At 43.3% G+C, this 16,576-nt stretch overlaps 1 protein-coding gene across 1 annotated transcript in view; it reads right to left on the reverse strand.

The window, feature by feature from the left end:
• Window positions 1-16,576, reverse strand: part of spg11 (SPG11 vesicle trafficking associated, spatacsin) — a 119,351-nt gene that overhangs the window by 17,291 nt on the left and 85,484 nt on the right. Inside the window, exons 21-25 of the mRNA XM_052040618.1 lie at window positions 15,173-15,926; window positions 11,743-11,891; window positions 9,445-9,643; window positions 3,661-3,804; window positions 2,569-2,702 (exon numbers count right to left, since the gene is read on the reverse strand). Coding sequence (XP_051896578.1) covers window positions 2,569-2,702; window positions 3,661-3,804; window positions 9,445-9,643; window positions 11,743-11,891; window positions 15,173-15,926 — 1,380 coding nt within the window. The remainder of the gene's footprint in view (window positions 1-2,568; window positions 2,703-3,660; window positions 3,805-9,444; window positions 9,644-11,742; window positions 11,892-15,172; window positions 15,927-16,576) is intronic.

A 16,576-nucleotide genomic window follows, 5' to 3' on the forward strand; every position in this document is an offset into this window, starting at 1 on the left:
TATCCATTTCATTGAAAATATATAGAGATAAGAAGGAAGGAATGAATGCTGATCATATACAGGGCACAGTTTCCAAGGCAAAGCAACAGTGCTTTCTGCTGCCTCAGCAATATAGAACTTGGATCAACAGACAAAGGAGCTGGAGGAACTCAGCAGGTCAAGTAGCACCTACGGACGGAAATGGACAGTTGACATTTTAACAGGCAAGTGTGTAGTGTCCAAGCACCGTCAAACAGGTGAAGAAAAGATCCTGGTCAGGTAATGAAATACATTGCCCTCAATTACTGAGCAGCAATTCCTCCCCTGTAAGTTAAAACAATGTTTCAAACACAACCTTCTTTCACAAGAAGTTTAAAATTGAACACTAGGGAGCCAGAAAACTCCGGGATGGAGAATGTGTGTAGTTACAAGCGGCCAAGAACATGTGTGTTTGATCTGGGTTCTGACGGGATGAGGGTCCCTTCGATTGATCCACTGTTAATGAATTGTCATATACCAATGATAAAAACAGAAAATGCTTGAATAAAAACAGGGTTAAGGTTTTAGGTCAATGACCTTCTATTGGTACTGGGAAAATTTAGAAATCAGGTATGCTTTAAGTTGAGGAAGGGAGAGATGGTGAGGACAAAGGGAACATGTGTGATAGGGTGAAGACCAAGGGAAGAAGGTAGACACAGATGGTGCCAACTGAGAGAGGGTGGTGAAGAGTTGTTAGTGCTAGCTAATCTGTGTGCAGCAGGTGTAACCAGAAGGCGGTGGGGGGGAGGGTGGTGAATGAAAACTAAAGAGAGAAAATGGCCCCTCGGACCCTCTCCTTCCAACAAAAGCAATGCTCAAACTATGAGCTACTGCAGTTGCTGGAGATTTCAAATAAGCCCAGGAGTCAGGGAGCAACTGTGCAGAAGGAATTGAACTAATTACCGTACGTCAGAACTGGCCAGAGACTGAAGAGAAAAAAGCCTGCAGATGCTAGAAATCTGAAACCGAGAGAAAATGCTCGAAACACTCAGTAGGCCAGACAGCATCCGCAGAGAGAGAAGAAGAACCTGAAGTGTTAACTCTGTCTCTCCACAGACGCTGCCTGACTTGCTGATATCTTCCAGCATTTTCTGGCTTTATTCCAGATTGCCAGCATCTGCAGCCTTTTACTTTGCCATATGCCGGTGGTCAGTTAGAAACTGCCACCGTTCATTATTGAGAATTTATAACTCCTAAAAAATGGAAAAGAGGGAGTAAAATTGCCGGACAGTGAGGAGAGAGATGGGATCTTTCCAAAACAGAAACATCATAGAGCAACGAGCTGCATAACGTTTTCTGCTCAATGATCCAGTCATAGGATTGTGAGCATACAAGAGGTGAACACACCCATAGAGCATGTCCCTGCACTGCAACCCTTTAGTCCCAATCCCCAACCTTTCCCCACTGTCCTGCCAAAACAACAAAACTCTTCTAGCATTTTTTCCCTAAACTAGAGAGCAGCCTTGAAATAAAATAACTCAGATGAACTTGAATTGAGAGCAGCTGTAGACCACTCAGCCCCCCAACCTGTTTTCCCACTTAATGAGATCACAGCTGATCTGTAACATCAACTCTGCATTCCAATCTATCACAGTAACCTTTCATCTCCTTGCTTTTTGAGAATCTATCTACCACTGCCTTAAAAGTACTCAATCTCTGCTCCCACTGCCCTTTGAGAAAAAGAACTCTCAGACCTGAGAGAAATAAAATGTCCTCATCTCAATCTCCCCCATGAGGAAATATCACCTCCACATCCACCTGTCAAGGATCTTGTGTATGTTTCAAATGTCCCCTCTCACTCAAGGCAGATAAAAGGCAAGCCTGTCTGCCCAACCTTTCCCCAAAAGTCAGCCAGCCCATTCTAGGTATTAGCTGAATAAACTTTCTCTGAACTGCTTTTTTTTTATGCATTAACATATTTCCTTAAATAGAAAGATTAGTACGGTGCAGTGTACTCCAGATACAGTCTCACCAATGTCCTGTCAAGCTGACGCATAACCTTCCTCCTTTTATATTCACTTCCCTTCACAATGAACAATTACACTGTCAACCTTCCTAATTACTTGCTGTGCCTAGAGCCCAGCTTTTTATGAGTCATGGAGCAGGACCCCCAGATCCCTCTGCTTTTCAGAGCTCTGTAATCTCCCACCATTTAGACAACATTTTTTCTTTTTTTCGTTTCAAAATGCACCATTTCCCACATTACCCTCCATCTGCTGGATCTTTGCCCACTCACAACTCATCCCCCTTCACAACTTACCTATCTTTGCGTCATCAGCAAATTTGGAACCTTACCTTTGATGCCTTCATCCAAATCATTTATACCAGATGTAAAACCTTAGGGCCCCAGTACCAATCCCTGTGGCACACCACTCGTTATAGCAACCAGAAAAAGACCCAGTTATGCCCACCCTTTTTCCTGTTCGCTGGTCAATCTCCTACACCATGAGCTTCCAGTTTCCACATTGTGATGTGGCACCATATCAAATGCATTCTGAATATCTAAAGTAGATGCACGCCTGCAGTTATACATGAGGGTTTTTACTGTACCATGAGACTGTACTCTTCATTGGGAGCCAGATGTTTGTGACTGAGATGGCGAGCAGCTTGTAGTACTCTACTAATCCCTTCCATGTGGCAGGTCAGGCTGAAGCAGTCGTGGGCCAGGATCAGTAGTTCCACAGCTTGAGGAATGGTGAAAGGAGGCAGGAATCAGCAAACAAACAAACATCAGTTCCTTTCATTTTTAGAAAAAAGGCATTTCTACTGTTTACTTAATAAACCCAGGACATTCCAAAATACCGTGTAGGCAATTAATTATAGTCACTATTTCAGCATGTGTGTGAAACAAGCTGTCTCTGTGGATGGGCAGATGAACCTTGGTTTTGCAGCAGCCCTCAACACAAGTACTGGGACCTCAGTGAGACTCGAACCCACAACCTTCTGACTCAGCAGCATGAGTGTTATCAATATTCCCCTGAATAAGCCGCAACAATGGGCAATCACACTCAACAGACATCAGAGACCCCTGCCAGATATTAACACAGATTTCAAAATGGAAATGGCTAAATAAATAAATGGGAGGAAGTTCGCGGGGCACGGAGAGGAGCAGAGGAGTGGAACTAATTGGTGAGATTTTTCAAAGTGCTAGTTCAGGCACAAGAGGCCACTGGTGATATACATCTCCATGAAATGCAGTGCTGAATTCTAGCCAGGAGGGCAGTGTGAATCCAACCCTTCCAACTCAGGTGGATTGGTCCAGATGAGATTTCCTGCTTTTGGATGTTAACACAGTATTTAGCAACCATGGTTTACTCTCCACTAAATAGGGCACCCTGGATCAGGGCTTAAACATTTCACATCTGACTCAGGGACAAAACTGCTACCACTAAGAGAAAGAATTATTCCTGACTAAAAAGCTATGGCCAAACAAAACAGCCGTGATTGAGGTCTGCGTACAGTTCCCGATGGAATGGTTTCAGACCCACGTTCAAACATAAGTAATTGACAATATTTGGATTACAGGAAAGATTGTTGTTTATCTTTAAATATAACACAATCCCTGCACCGACCATGCCACCTTATAGCATTGCTTCAACATCAGAGACACTTTGTAGAGCTTCTGAATTTCCATTTACTTACTGCACTCCAGTTCCCCGTTGGAAATGGATGAAATTTTATCCAGCAGCTTCGTGCCAACAAGAATTGGGTCTTGGCACAGTTTAGCCAGCTGAAGAAAGGCCTCTTTCCCATCACGAGGATTATAGATCTGCGTCATTCCCTGTCCTGTGTGCGAAGACAATTAACAGAACAACCATCACAGATGTAAACTGCACCCCTCTGATAAAGATCTGTTAACCCAGTGTTCTAAGATAGTTACAAAGACAGAAATACTTTTAAACAGCTGCAAGTTCAAGAACAGGTTGGATAAGAAAACTGCTTCTCAGTTGGCCAGTTCAGAATCCATACTATCCAATCTGGTGATAATTCTCACCTTTTGTTGGGGGGGGTCAAGGCCAAGATTAAGTCAGCTCAGAGAGGTTCTAAGTGGTTCCTAACTCTTACCACTGTCATCACTAAACTATCTAGCATTTGATTCTAAACCCAATCTGAGACAGTCCATGTGGGAACTGGATATTCAGATGTGTCAGGCAACAGCAGGCAGCTTTACTCTGAGCCTAATATGTCCCTACAAAGTATTAGAAGTGAGCCAAGATATGACAGGACCAATACTTCTCAGATTGCAGATTCTTCAGCCCTGTATTGAGTTCCATCAAGCCCTCTTTTTGTACTGAAGGCAAAGTGATAAACTGTCCCCAAGGTATCTGCCATCATAACCCTTGGGTGGGTAATTTGTGAGGTGGCGCACTCCTTCCACCATTTATGTAGGGCTTCAAGTGTGCTCCTGATGCATGGACTCAAGGTTCTCAATACCACCCTGATTGTTCCTGGTCCACTTCAGGCAGGTAGTGAGAAACTGCAAAGAACAGTCTTGTTTCTGTTTGGCATTTTGATGCTGCGAATGGTATCAGGAATTAGACCACTACGTCACCTACAGTGTCGGCTTTGAGGATACCAACCATCATGATTGCAGAATTAGGGCAACTTACAATTCATTTATCCTTTATTATGGGCCGGACCCCTTCCTCTTGACAACAGAGTTTGTTTGCCGTTGTCTTTGGCATTGGATCGGGGGAAGAGCAGAATGTGAAGAGTGTACATTCGCACTTTAGACACAAAGGATTATTCTGATTAAAGAAAGCAAGGCTGTGTGTAAGGAAAATTGTTGTGTTCAATGAAGCAGTGGTAGTTTATCAAGTGTAGCTCTTGTACAAGAATGGAAAGGCCTGTGAACAGCTGGTATCTGCAGCTCCAAGTAAACTGGAAGTGGACCACGAAATAGTCATTGATTTATAACATGCCTCAGGTGACGGCACTTATCTCAGGCTGGTATTAGTCATTGGATCACTACTCCTAAAACAGCAAAAGAGTTCTAATGCAATGTCAACAGGAAAAGAGAAAAACATAAACCAAAACATTAACTTTGTGCAGTTAGCAGCGAGGTTGGCCCACAGAATGACAGTGACTAATTTTTAATCTCATTGGTTGTGCAGCACTTGTAGATTCCCTGAGGTTTCAGGCACACTTTCTTCTGAATGAAGACACTTCACAAGGTTCTGCCTATCAAAGTAGTAACTGGGATGGACTTTGTGTTTCCAGTTCCCCTTCCTGCTCTCCTGAAGGTGAGGAGTCACACTGGGTTACATTAACGTTGTCCTCTACCCAACCGGCTTTTCATCAACATGTACCTAGGCAGTAAATGCAGCCAGGTAGCCAACTGCAGAGAGAGGAGCTCTGCAAATGGAGTCCACCCTCAGCAGACATCGTTCCTGCAGTGGGATCTCTGACGTTTCCTCCAGGCCGCAGGTCTCAGATCAATTTTAGCGAATCCATCCGGAGCCTGAGGTCAGTAAATGCTGCATGAACCAGGTCTCAAACTGGGCCCTGTGCTCAAATGCATCACACTGGCACCACTTAACCACTGAACCTTGGGTAGCTCTATTCTTGGTAAATGCCACAAACTCAATAAATTCCAGAAATAGTCAACTTCAGGATATAATTTTGTTTAGATTCACACAAAGGAATGCTTGGCTCTTTCACAAGAGACAGTGTGTCTAGGATATCTGTAAATAGGATAGGTTTCCACGCTGCTTATATTAAAAGCCCAAGAGACAAAAAAAACTGAAAATCAGAAATTATGTCTTCATCAATATTTTTACTGGTTTCGCTCGTAACTTGATATAACAACATAATGTGATATAATAATAATGACCTCACTGGGTCAGAAGGCTAAGGCACAGATGTGTCTATGCAGCAATGTTTGGAGAACACAGTTGCAAAAGGGAGGTCCTCAGACCATCCATGAAGACTTATGAACATGAGCTTTGAGAATGCATCAGAGTTAGACAGCCAGAGTTATATCAGCAAATTATTCTGAAAACTCAAGTTCATCGGCCCATTAATATCAGGCAGTTTGGACTTCCCATTCTATTTAGGTTTGCTTAATTCTCCCCCTTTCTGGAATGTAGTGACTCTTGTTGGCATACTGTTTGAGGAAAGTCAGCCTTCCAGTAGATGATTCAGGCACAGCCCAATTCTCTGAACCTCAGTGTCCACTTGTCCATTGGCAGATTAGATACCTGGAACACACTGGCTGGACCTAATCCTGCTCCTCAGTGACTTTCCAGCAAGGATCACCCAGAGAGCATTCAAAATCTGGATCATCAGCCCAGCTCCCCCTCCCTAGACCAAACACAGTTGAACACGATAGGTCCACTAGTGTAACCAGAGGTGTTCCAAAGGGAGCTGACTCAGAATCAACAGCCTCCACAAGAAACATTCAGCTGACCTCTCTTTCAGATGCCCTCATTCCTCCGTGTTCTTTGATTTCAGATTTCCGACATTTACAATTTTTTCTTTTACTTCAAGTATTATTACATTAATGGTATATAAATAGGAAATAGTTTGATGTTACCCCAGAGTTCCTTCAGCAAGGTAAACACTTCAGTTAGCTCCTTTTGAAGTCATGAATCAGATATTTTATAAAAACAAATTCTATTCATCAAAGTCTGTATAATGTTTTAGTAAGTCTCATACATACATTTACTTGGAAAGGGTTTTAAATCTCCTGTGACCTTTGAAGTACTTGCACAATGAAAATTTTGGATGAGCCTCATCTTTGAAGACAAGCGATCATTCACATAGATGATAAAAATAAATTTCCTCTTGGAAACAAGCATTCTTTGAGAGTTAGGCAAACAGGGGTTTTGTGCACTCCATATGTTGGGACTTTAATGGGATCAGAGGGAGGTAGGAAACCTGCTTGGTGGTATACGTTATTGGATGCAGCTAATATATGAATGGGTAGCCCAATTCCACTGGCTACACAACAAGTTTCAATAAAGGCAGAAACAAACCAGTGCAGACTAAACAGCCTGTGGATTTTTTTTTGTGCCACTCGAGTACTCTGAGCTTGGAGAGAGCCATTGGTGCCAATGTGCAGGCCAGCTGCCTGTTTCAACTGTGAGGAGACCCCTCCCCTCCCTCTGAGGTTCCAGCTTCATTTAAATCTGAGCGGCAAGTTGTAGGGCCCACATCGTCAATGGTTCGGCAGATTGGGGTACACCAGGAAGCTGCCTAATGGCAGCCTATCATTAGAACTGTTAAAATGAAAAATATGCGCTCCTGGCCAGCAACCAATTAGATTGAAGACGATGACACAAGAGACTGCAGACCCTAGGATCTGGAGCAACAAGCAACCTGCTGGAGGAACTCAGCGGGTCGAGCAGCACCTGTGGGGGGGAGAAGGAATTGTCGATGCTTCTGGTTGAAACTCTGCATCGGGACTGAGAGTGGAGAGGAAAGGTGGCTGGTATAAAGAAGAGAGGGGGAGTGGTGAGACAGGTGTCCATGGTGATTGGTGAAGATGGTGCTCCCAAACTGGCCCACAAGCAGCAGTTCTGGACCAGGCTAGGCAAAGGTGTCACTCAACACCCACCCTCCCACTCTCTTGTCTATTATGGAGACGGGGGGGGGGGGGGGGGGGGAGGGGGAAATAGGGGGGGAATTAAAATTCTCTCCAATTTACAGACATTTTAGAGAGAACAATGAAATAAACCTGTAAAATCTTTCTGGTTCCTTTCAGTGGGCATCACGTGAAGCAGAAGGGATATGGGTTCCCGAAAACCGAGATAAGAAGCAGCAGGTTTAGGAAGGGTGAGCAAGTGGGACAGTGTGTGGGGGGGTTAGAACATACAACAGTACAGCACAGGAACAGGCCCTTCGGCCCACTATGTCTGTGCCGAACACAATGCTGAATTAAACTAAATCTCTTCTGCCTGCACATGATCCGTATCCCTCCACTCCCTGCGTATTCATGTGTCTGTCTAACAGCCTCCTAAAGACCATTGTCGTATCTGCTTCCACCAATGCCCCCGGCAGAATGTTCCAGCCACACATCACTCTCTGTGTAAAAAAAAACTTGCCCCGCATATATTATTTAATCTTACCCCCTCTCAACTTAAAAGCATGCCCTCTATTATTTGACATTTCTATCCTGCCTGCCCTATCTATGCCTTTCATAATTTTATAAATGGTAAGAAATTCCAAGGGCATCAAGAAGCCACCTCTAGACTTGTAACTTCTGGATTTTTTATTCACTGATTTGGTTTTTGGGATGGGATGTCACTGGCGAGGCCAGGCGTTATTGCCCACCCTGACTGCCCTTGGGAAGGTGGTGGCAATTTGCCTTCTGAACCTGTCCAGTATTTCTGGTGGAGGTACTTCCACAGAGCTGTGGAGGGAGCTCCTCCCCATGGAGGTGGGCTGAGGGGCAGGCAATCGCTTCACTCCCGGAACATGGGTTGGTATTTAAAATATGATAATAAGGACAGCAGCATGTTCCTTAACCTGGAGACACAAGAGACTGCAGATGCTGGAATCTGGAGCACTAACGAGATGCTGGAGGAACTCTGCAGGTCAGGCAGCATCTGTGGAGGGAAATGGACAGTTGACAGCCTGCAATCCAGTCCAGATGCAAGGTCTTGGCCCAAAACATTGCCTGTTCATTTCCCCCCCACAGATGCTGCCTGACCTGCTGAGTTCCTCCAGCGGTTTGTTTGTTGCATCTGATTTAAACTGTTTTGCAAGTCTTAGTCCAGACACTGGGTTTTCCAGTACCAAGGAAGACAGGCAGCTGCAGTGAGCAGAGGGCAAGCTTGGTGAGAAGGTAGAGTTATAGAGAGATACAGCAGGGAAACAGACCCTTCAGCCCATCAAGACCATGCCGACCACCAAGCACTCATTTATACTAATCCAACATTAATCACATCCTCACATTCCCATCAACTCCCCCAGATTCTAACACTCACCTACGCACTAGGGGCAACTTGCAGTGGCCAATTAACCTACCAACCCGCACGTCTTTTGGATGCTGGAGGAAACTGGATCATCCACTGAAAATCCACATGGCCACAGGGAGAATGTGCAAACTCCACACAGACAGCACCCACGGTCAGGATTGAACCGGGACTTGAGGCGGGGGATTTACCAGCTGTGCCACCCCAACATTGCCCTGAGTAGATATAGCTAATAGGTATGTAAAAGTCCAAGTGCCTCCTCCCAATCCCTGGTTCCCATCATCACACAACCCTAAAATTCTACCAATCCCTTTGCCCAGGCATCAGACTCTTCCCAGTTATCAAACCTGCTCCAGAGTGCACATCAATCAAGCTAAGGTTTTCTCTGGAAATTATCACTGAATGAATTGAAACCCCTGCAGGGAGAACCAGAGTTCTGGATTTCCCACTCAGATTACCCTCAGGCCTTTGTGACCCGTCCCAGTAAACAGCACGGCTGAGTGCTTACCTTTGGATTGTGTTGAAGACAGCAACGCCTGGACCACTTCATCCGCTATGAGAGCTGCCACTGCCTCTGCTTTCAGTCCTTGTGTGGTAATAAATGCCTGGGCCTTTTTATAACGGTCAGGCTGTTGCGACGATAACACTTCCCGCAGGACAGTGTCAGAATCTTGAGTAGAGATATCATTGAAAGAAAAGCCAAGTTCCTTTAGGGGAACAAAATATGTGACTAAGAATTATTGTTAACTTTACTGATTTTTTTTGAAAGGCATCAAGTTACAACTGTTCACTAACAATGTGAAATAATCTGTTCAAAAAGCAACCAAAGTAAAATTAGGGAACAGAATGCCCAAAGATCTGCTAATTAATGGTTTGACATCCTGAAGTATATCTGGACATGTACCCTTAATAAAGGGACTTACCCAACAAATATTACAAAATACATTGGTGAGATATTCCAGCACGGGCACAAAAGGAACGACCTCCCTTCACTGTTGTGTTAAATTTAAAATACTGCCACTTGTTCTGGCTGTACTGTGGAGTAGGTTGGGAGATTGGCAGCAAATTGCTGTAATCTGACTATTGCTGTAATTACACAAGGCACGATTCATGTCTGAAGCCACTGAAATGGGAGTTGTGAACACTGGGAGGGGAAAACAGCCAGGAACATTATGGGAGGAGAATCAAAAAACTGCAAATGATGAAAATCTGAAATGAAACAGAAAATGCTGGAAAGATTCAGCTGGTCAGGCAGCATCTGTAGAGAGAGAAACAATTAATGTTTCAGGTCTGGATCATTCATCAGATCAGGGAAAGAGCTAGTTCCCAGTAACAGAGGAGGCGGGCTGGGATGCGTAGAACAAAGGGAATATCTATGATACAGTGAGACAAAAAGAGTAATTAACAGATAGAATCAGATTCTGTTTCTTTGTCTCCTATTCCCCAACACCCGCCCCCCTTCTCTGAAACTTAATTGTTTTCTCTTTGTCCCGGTTCCGACAAAGGACCCTGAACCTGAAATATTAACTGTTTCTCTCTCTGCAGATGCTGCCTGACCTGTTCAGTGTTTTCTGCATTTTATGTTATTCAGTCAGGAAAAAAGTTGGTAATCACAAAGCAAGAGTTTCAGATCTTGAATAATAATGTTTGGTGCAGGAATCTGTGCCGTAAGAATCAACGATTCTCTAGTTATCTCCTCTGGAGTTTAGCAAGCTTCAAGTCGAGTCAAGTTGAGTTTATTGTCATCTGCACAAATACATGTGTGCAGAGGTGCAATGAAAAACTTATTTGCAGCAGCATCACAGGCACATAGCATTAGAGACGCAACATTCAGAAGAAAAAACATAAATTATACAAAAACTGTACAAGAAAGAACACAATTAGAAAAAGTTTAAAAATAACCTTGCACGTAATCATGGAACATTTTCCGCTCCCATGTCAACAAACAGTATTATTCATAATTGGGGAAATGATGACTTTCTTCCATATTTGTCCTCCAGTTTACCTTTTGCTCTATTTTCCACCATTCCTCCTCAGTGTACAGAATTGTCCTTTCAGTATCATCACATGATGCCTTGTGTAATTGCACAGAGACAGAAGGACTAAAGCAATCATGGTGCTATGACCTACAACACAGCACAGCCCAATAAAAATTGCAGTGTTTATTGCCAAAATATTAGCAGTAAAATGAACAGGATTTCACAAAACAGAAGGTACTCTAGGATAGCACTGGACTACAAAAAAACCTTGACTCTTGTCTGAATTAATATTGCCAATGCAACATCCATTTATTGTAAACATCTATTTTAATCACAAAATATTCTTCTGCTGTAAATGAAGAAACTTTGGGTTAAGGCAACTGTAACCACTACAAAATAGGGTAAAATGGCAGCCCCAGGACAGCACCCACAGCTGAATGCACGGTGCATTTGAACTGAGATACTAAATTATCATCAGTAGCACAAGTGATTTGCAGTGATGTGATTGATTACCACAGACATCAGCACTTCTGCAGAAAAATCAGTAGAGTGCAGGAGGCAAATAACAGCAGGGGTTGGAATGAGGCATTCGTTAGGGAATGCAAATCCTACTCCAAATCACTTCTCCCATTTCTAGACATCTTATTTGGACTATAGAATCTGAGACATTTCTTTCTTATCACTGTAGTATTCAACTACTTTGCTGTGACACATTCCAAAATAGATAAAAGCAGTGATTTATTTTTAGCTGCGTGGTTTAAGAAAAGTGGTAATAATTGTTAACAGATTACTATATGAATGATTGCAAGAAAAATTTAATGCAGTACCTTTGAGAGCTCGTATAAGCTAAGAACCTGATGGCAATAACTCTTCCCATGGCGGCACTCATTAATGAGAATTTGCAGATCCTTAACAACCTGGTCTTTAACAAGGTTGTCTTCTGGACATTGAACAAATGATGAGGCTACATTGCTCACTGTCAGTAGGAAACAAAAAATATTGCTTATCGATTGTACAACAAAAAAAACATCCTGTAAAACCCAAGACTGGAACACAGTCTCACTTGTGGTAACCATTTAACAACAGAAACGCAGAAGTTAATAATCAAATGGAATAAAGAAAATGCACGAAAAAAGCAATATGCAAATACCAATTTCTCCAATAGATTAATTACAACCTTCTCAGGAGCATTGGATGGAAAGCTTCCAATGTCACAGCAAAAGAATGCATCTTAATGTAAACCTTGGAGGGGAGCTTCTCACCACCTCTCCCTTTATGGCAACAATCTGCTATTTCATAACCAAGTACCAAGGTGGGAAAACTCTTTTGGTTAGGTTACGTTGAAAACCAAGCAAATTTGCAACAAAAACTACTCCACAGTTCACTGCCCTTCCAGTTCCGATCCCTCAAAGTCCTTGAAGTACAAAAATCCACGTAGAGGAGACTGTTCAGCCCACAACCTACAAAGAGCTATCTAATCTAATCCCAGCTTTCAGTTCATAGTCTTGTAAGTTACAGCACATCAAATGTTCATTTGAATACTTTTTAAATGTGGTTTATTTATTTACAAGATGTGGATATCGTTGGTATTTATTCCCCATCACTAACTGGCTATGAGAAAGCGAGGATAAGCCACCTTCATGAACTGCCACACTCCTTCCTACAGCACTGCTAGATAGGGAGTTCCAGGATTTAGATCCGGTGACAGTGAAGGAGGGGCAATGTTTTCCACGTCAGTCTGATGCGTGTTCGAAGTGGAACCTGCCCGTGGTGGGGTTCTCCCGCACTTGCTGTGTTCCTCCTTCTTTGTGATCATGGTCAGAACTTGGGAGGTGCTGTTGGAGTAGTTTTGGAAAATAATTCTAGTGCATTTTGTACATGGTACACACTGTGGCTAAGGCGTAAAGATACTGTAGGGACGGATGAATGAGGTGCCATTCAAGTAGGCTGCTTTGTCCTGGATAACTTCAAGTCTCTGGAGTGTTCTTGGCACTGAACTCATCCAGGTAGGGACAGAATAAGTCATCTTATACCTTATGGATGGTAGAAAGGATTTGGGGGATCTGGAAGTGAGTCATTTTCTGCAATATACCCAAACTCTGAACTGCTCTCATAGCTGTGGTGAGTATGCAGCTGGTCCATGATAACATGAAGTGTTTTGATGGTGAAGAATTCTGTGACTGTACGATACTGAATATCAGAGATAGATGGTTACACAATGCCTCGTTAAAGATGGCCTGTGCATGCACCCATGCCTGAATGCAGTCGAGGTCTTGCTGCACGTGGGCACAGATTTCTTCATTCACCGAGTTGTAGCAAATAAAACCAAACATTACACAATAATTCTGCCTCCACAGGCAACAAGTGCTAGACCATCTTCACCCCTTTCTGGGCAGTAAAAATGTCTATCCAACTCTCCTCTAATCCTTCTATCAACTACTTTAGATCTACGTTCCCAGGTTACTAACAGCTCTGCCATGGGAAATAAGATGAATAGGAAGGACCTAACTTGGTTTCTCTATTTTAATCTCCTCTCAGCTGCCTTTATTCCAAAGTAAATAACCACAGCAAAGCCAATCTCTCCTTGCAACCAAAATTTGTCAATTCTAACAACATCAGTGCAGATCAGCACTCTGATGCTCTTGCATCCTTCCTATGTTGTGTTAACCCTGGATTGTGTGCAGTAATATAGTGGTAGTCTTAACGTTTATACAGTTCCATCTTGACCTCCCTGGCTTTATTTCTATGGCTCAACTAACAATGGAAAGTAACCCATGTGCCTTCTTGACTTGCTACCACCAGAGGTGAACAGAAGGCATCGCTTTAAAATGGAGGGTTAATTACATTCAAGTCCAATTACCCCAACTGTCTTTTCCTGAACCCCATCATTGTTCTTCACTTCCTGTGTGACTACAAAATGAACCAATACCCTCAACCTCAGGAGAGTCCTTCAAAGTCAGCATCCTTGAATAGAACCAAACTCTTCCAAACACAATTATTAACTACCTATGAAATTGTTCGCCCACGTAATAACTATTTGTGGCTCAATGGCAGGAACATTACCCTTTGGACATACTTACTTCTCACAATGATGAACAGTAATTGTCCTGCCACCAGTGAGCAGAGTAAAGATTAAATCGCATTTAGAATGAAGAATAAATATGGGAAGGGATTTCTAATGTCAATGCTCCCTTTGCTAGCTTTATTATCTCTATGAAGTTTACATTTTAAGAGGCCTCTTAGGATGACAAAGAAGCACACTATTTCCAGCACGTTGTCTGTCTACATACGCTGAAGAAAATAAACAGAAATAATCACCGACATTTTAAACTCTTGATTGGTGAAGGTTACATGATATAGGGGGGGAATCTTTTCATGTAAGGGCATTAATGATGGGGCATAAATTGACATCAACATGAATGGGACCACCTTCACTTTCTTTTCCATGTCTTTGTCACACACCCAAAGGCCCAGCACTTTGTGACCCATTTATTGAACAAATTAACCTGGTTTGCTACTGGACTGGTCTCCAAGCAAATTCCTTCCCTTGCTTTGTTATTTACGAGAGGGTTTGATTTCCTTCCCTGTTCAGAGACCAGTTTGGTCCTGGAACACACTAACACACAAGCTTGTGAAAGGATAGTGTTTTGAAACTCACTGAGTTATGGAGAAAGCACCAGCGACCCGGGTTCAATTCCGGCCGCTGTCCGTAAGGAGGTTGTACGTTCTCCCCGTGTCTGCATGGGTTCCCTCCGGGTGCTCTGGTTTCCTCCCACATTCCAAAGATGTACGGGTTAGGAAGTTGTGGGCATGCTATGTTGGCGCCGGAAATGTGGCGACACTTGCTGGCTGCCCCAGAACACTCTATGCAAAAGATGTATTTCACTGTGTGCTTCAATGTACATGTGACTAATAAAGAAATCTTATAAAAATCTGGGATGAAGTACAGCTGTCCTTTCAGAAAGCAAAAAACAAGCTGCTGGAAGAACTCAGTGAGTCAAGCAGCATTGATGGAGGCAAAGGGATGGTCAACATTTCAGAACCTGATGCAGGGTCTCAACCATCCCTTCGCCTCCACAGAAGCCGCTCAACCTGCTGCTTCCTCCAGCAGTTAGTTTTTTGCTCCAAATTCCCACATCTGCAGTCTCTTGTGTCTGCCCTTTCATAGACTCTGGCACAAACACAGTAGGCCAAATGGCTTACTGAAAGGGTTGTAAATGTCTATAAGTGCACTGGAACAAATACAAATCAACTTACTGCTTGGTATCCTTTTTCGAGGGTGTCTCATCTCCCCATTCAAAGCAGCACCTGTAGTCAAGATGACCTTGATCGAAGGGTGGAAATCAGTTGTTTGTGCTTCTCCTGAGGCTAAAGCTCTGCAGTGGAGAACTAGTGATAGGTCTTGGTTATAAAATTCAAAATATCTGGAGACTCTACTGGCTTCATGAATGCATCCTCCATCTAATAAGCTTCCAACCAAAATATTGAGGGCATCTTGCTCTGCTGCTCCTAGTCTACAGTTGGAAGCCACGTCCTTGTTTGGAAATCCTTCCAATTTGAGGTACTTTGGCGAGTTCAGAGCAGGCAGGTTTGAGAATAGGAACTCTTTGGTGGCATCTTCAAAGGTAAGTTCGCCACAGACCGAAACCTGCCAAGCAAATCTCGAAGCTGTGGACATCAGCAAAGTCTGCTGACTGATGTGGCACAACCAAATCCTCTTCTCCACCTCCTCCAACTGTTCTAGGAATGGAGGTGTGCTGTTTGACAGCCAGTGGCCTGCCATAGTCAACAGCATGCACTTTTCCTGAATGGCCAGGAGTTGTTCTTTGAAAGATAATGGTGATTTAGTGGCTGGCTTATCATTGGCCTGGCACAGAAAGAATTCAGAGGCAACTAAACTGGAGATCAAACTATTTTTGAAACATTCATGGCACTTCTTCCAAAAATTTATTCTTGTCTCTTTCCTTTGCCACTGACCACGTTGCTTCAAACTTTGTAATTCCTGAGATACCTGTAAGGGAAAAAGAAATTAACAGAGACAAACACAATATATTGAAATGATTGTCTTTTTGTGATGTTCATTCATGGAACATGGATGTCTCTGACAACTGCCCACCCAGACTTCCCTCGAGAAGGCCCTGGTGAGTTGCCTTCTTAAACTGTGTGGTGTTTTGGTAAATCTGGGCTTGTTCAGAAGACACCAAACCTTCAATCACACTGCCAAGGTTCTGGAGTTGTATGTGGGCCAGGCTGGGTAAAGATGGCAGGTTTTGTCTCTGAAGGACATTAATGAACATGGGCTTCTTTGACAATCCAGTGGCTTCACGGTTACCATTAATGATAAGTAGCTTTTCATTCCATATTTATTAAATACATTTAAATATGCCAGCTGGTGTAATGAGTTCAGAAACATCTCCAGGTCATTAAAACTGGCTGTTAGCTTACCCAGCTCAATAATGTAACCACAATGCCACCATTTCCAGCTTTGGGGTATAATTCATTCTGTTCATTCCTCCGCCACAAATTGACTCCCCGATCTCTAGACCCACAGCCCCATCCATCATAAATCCCTGAGCTTTATAGACTATGCATTGATCCCAGATACAGGTAGACCTGTAACTGAGGCACATTACTCCAACAGTGGTACAGCCAGCTGAGCTG

The sequence above is a fragment of the Pristis pectinata genome, chromosome 28, assembly GCF_009764475.1.
Source record: "Pristis pectinata isolate sPriPec2 chromosome 28, sPriPec2.1.pri, whole genome shotgun sequence".
NCBI lineage: Eukaryota > Metazoa > Chordata > Chondrichthyes > Rhinopristiformes > Pristidae > Pristis > Pristis pectinata.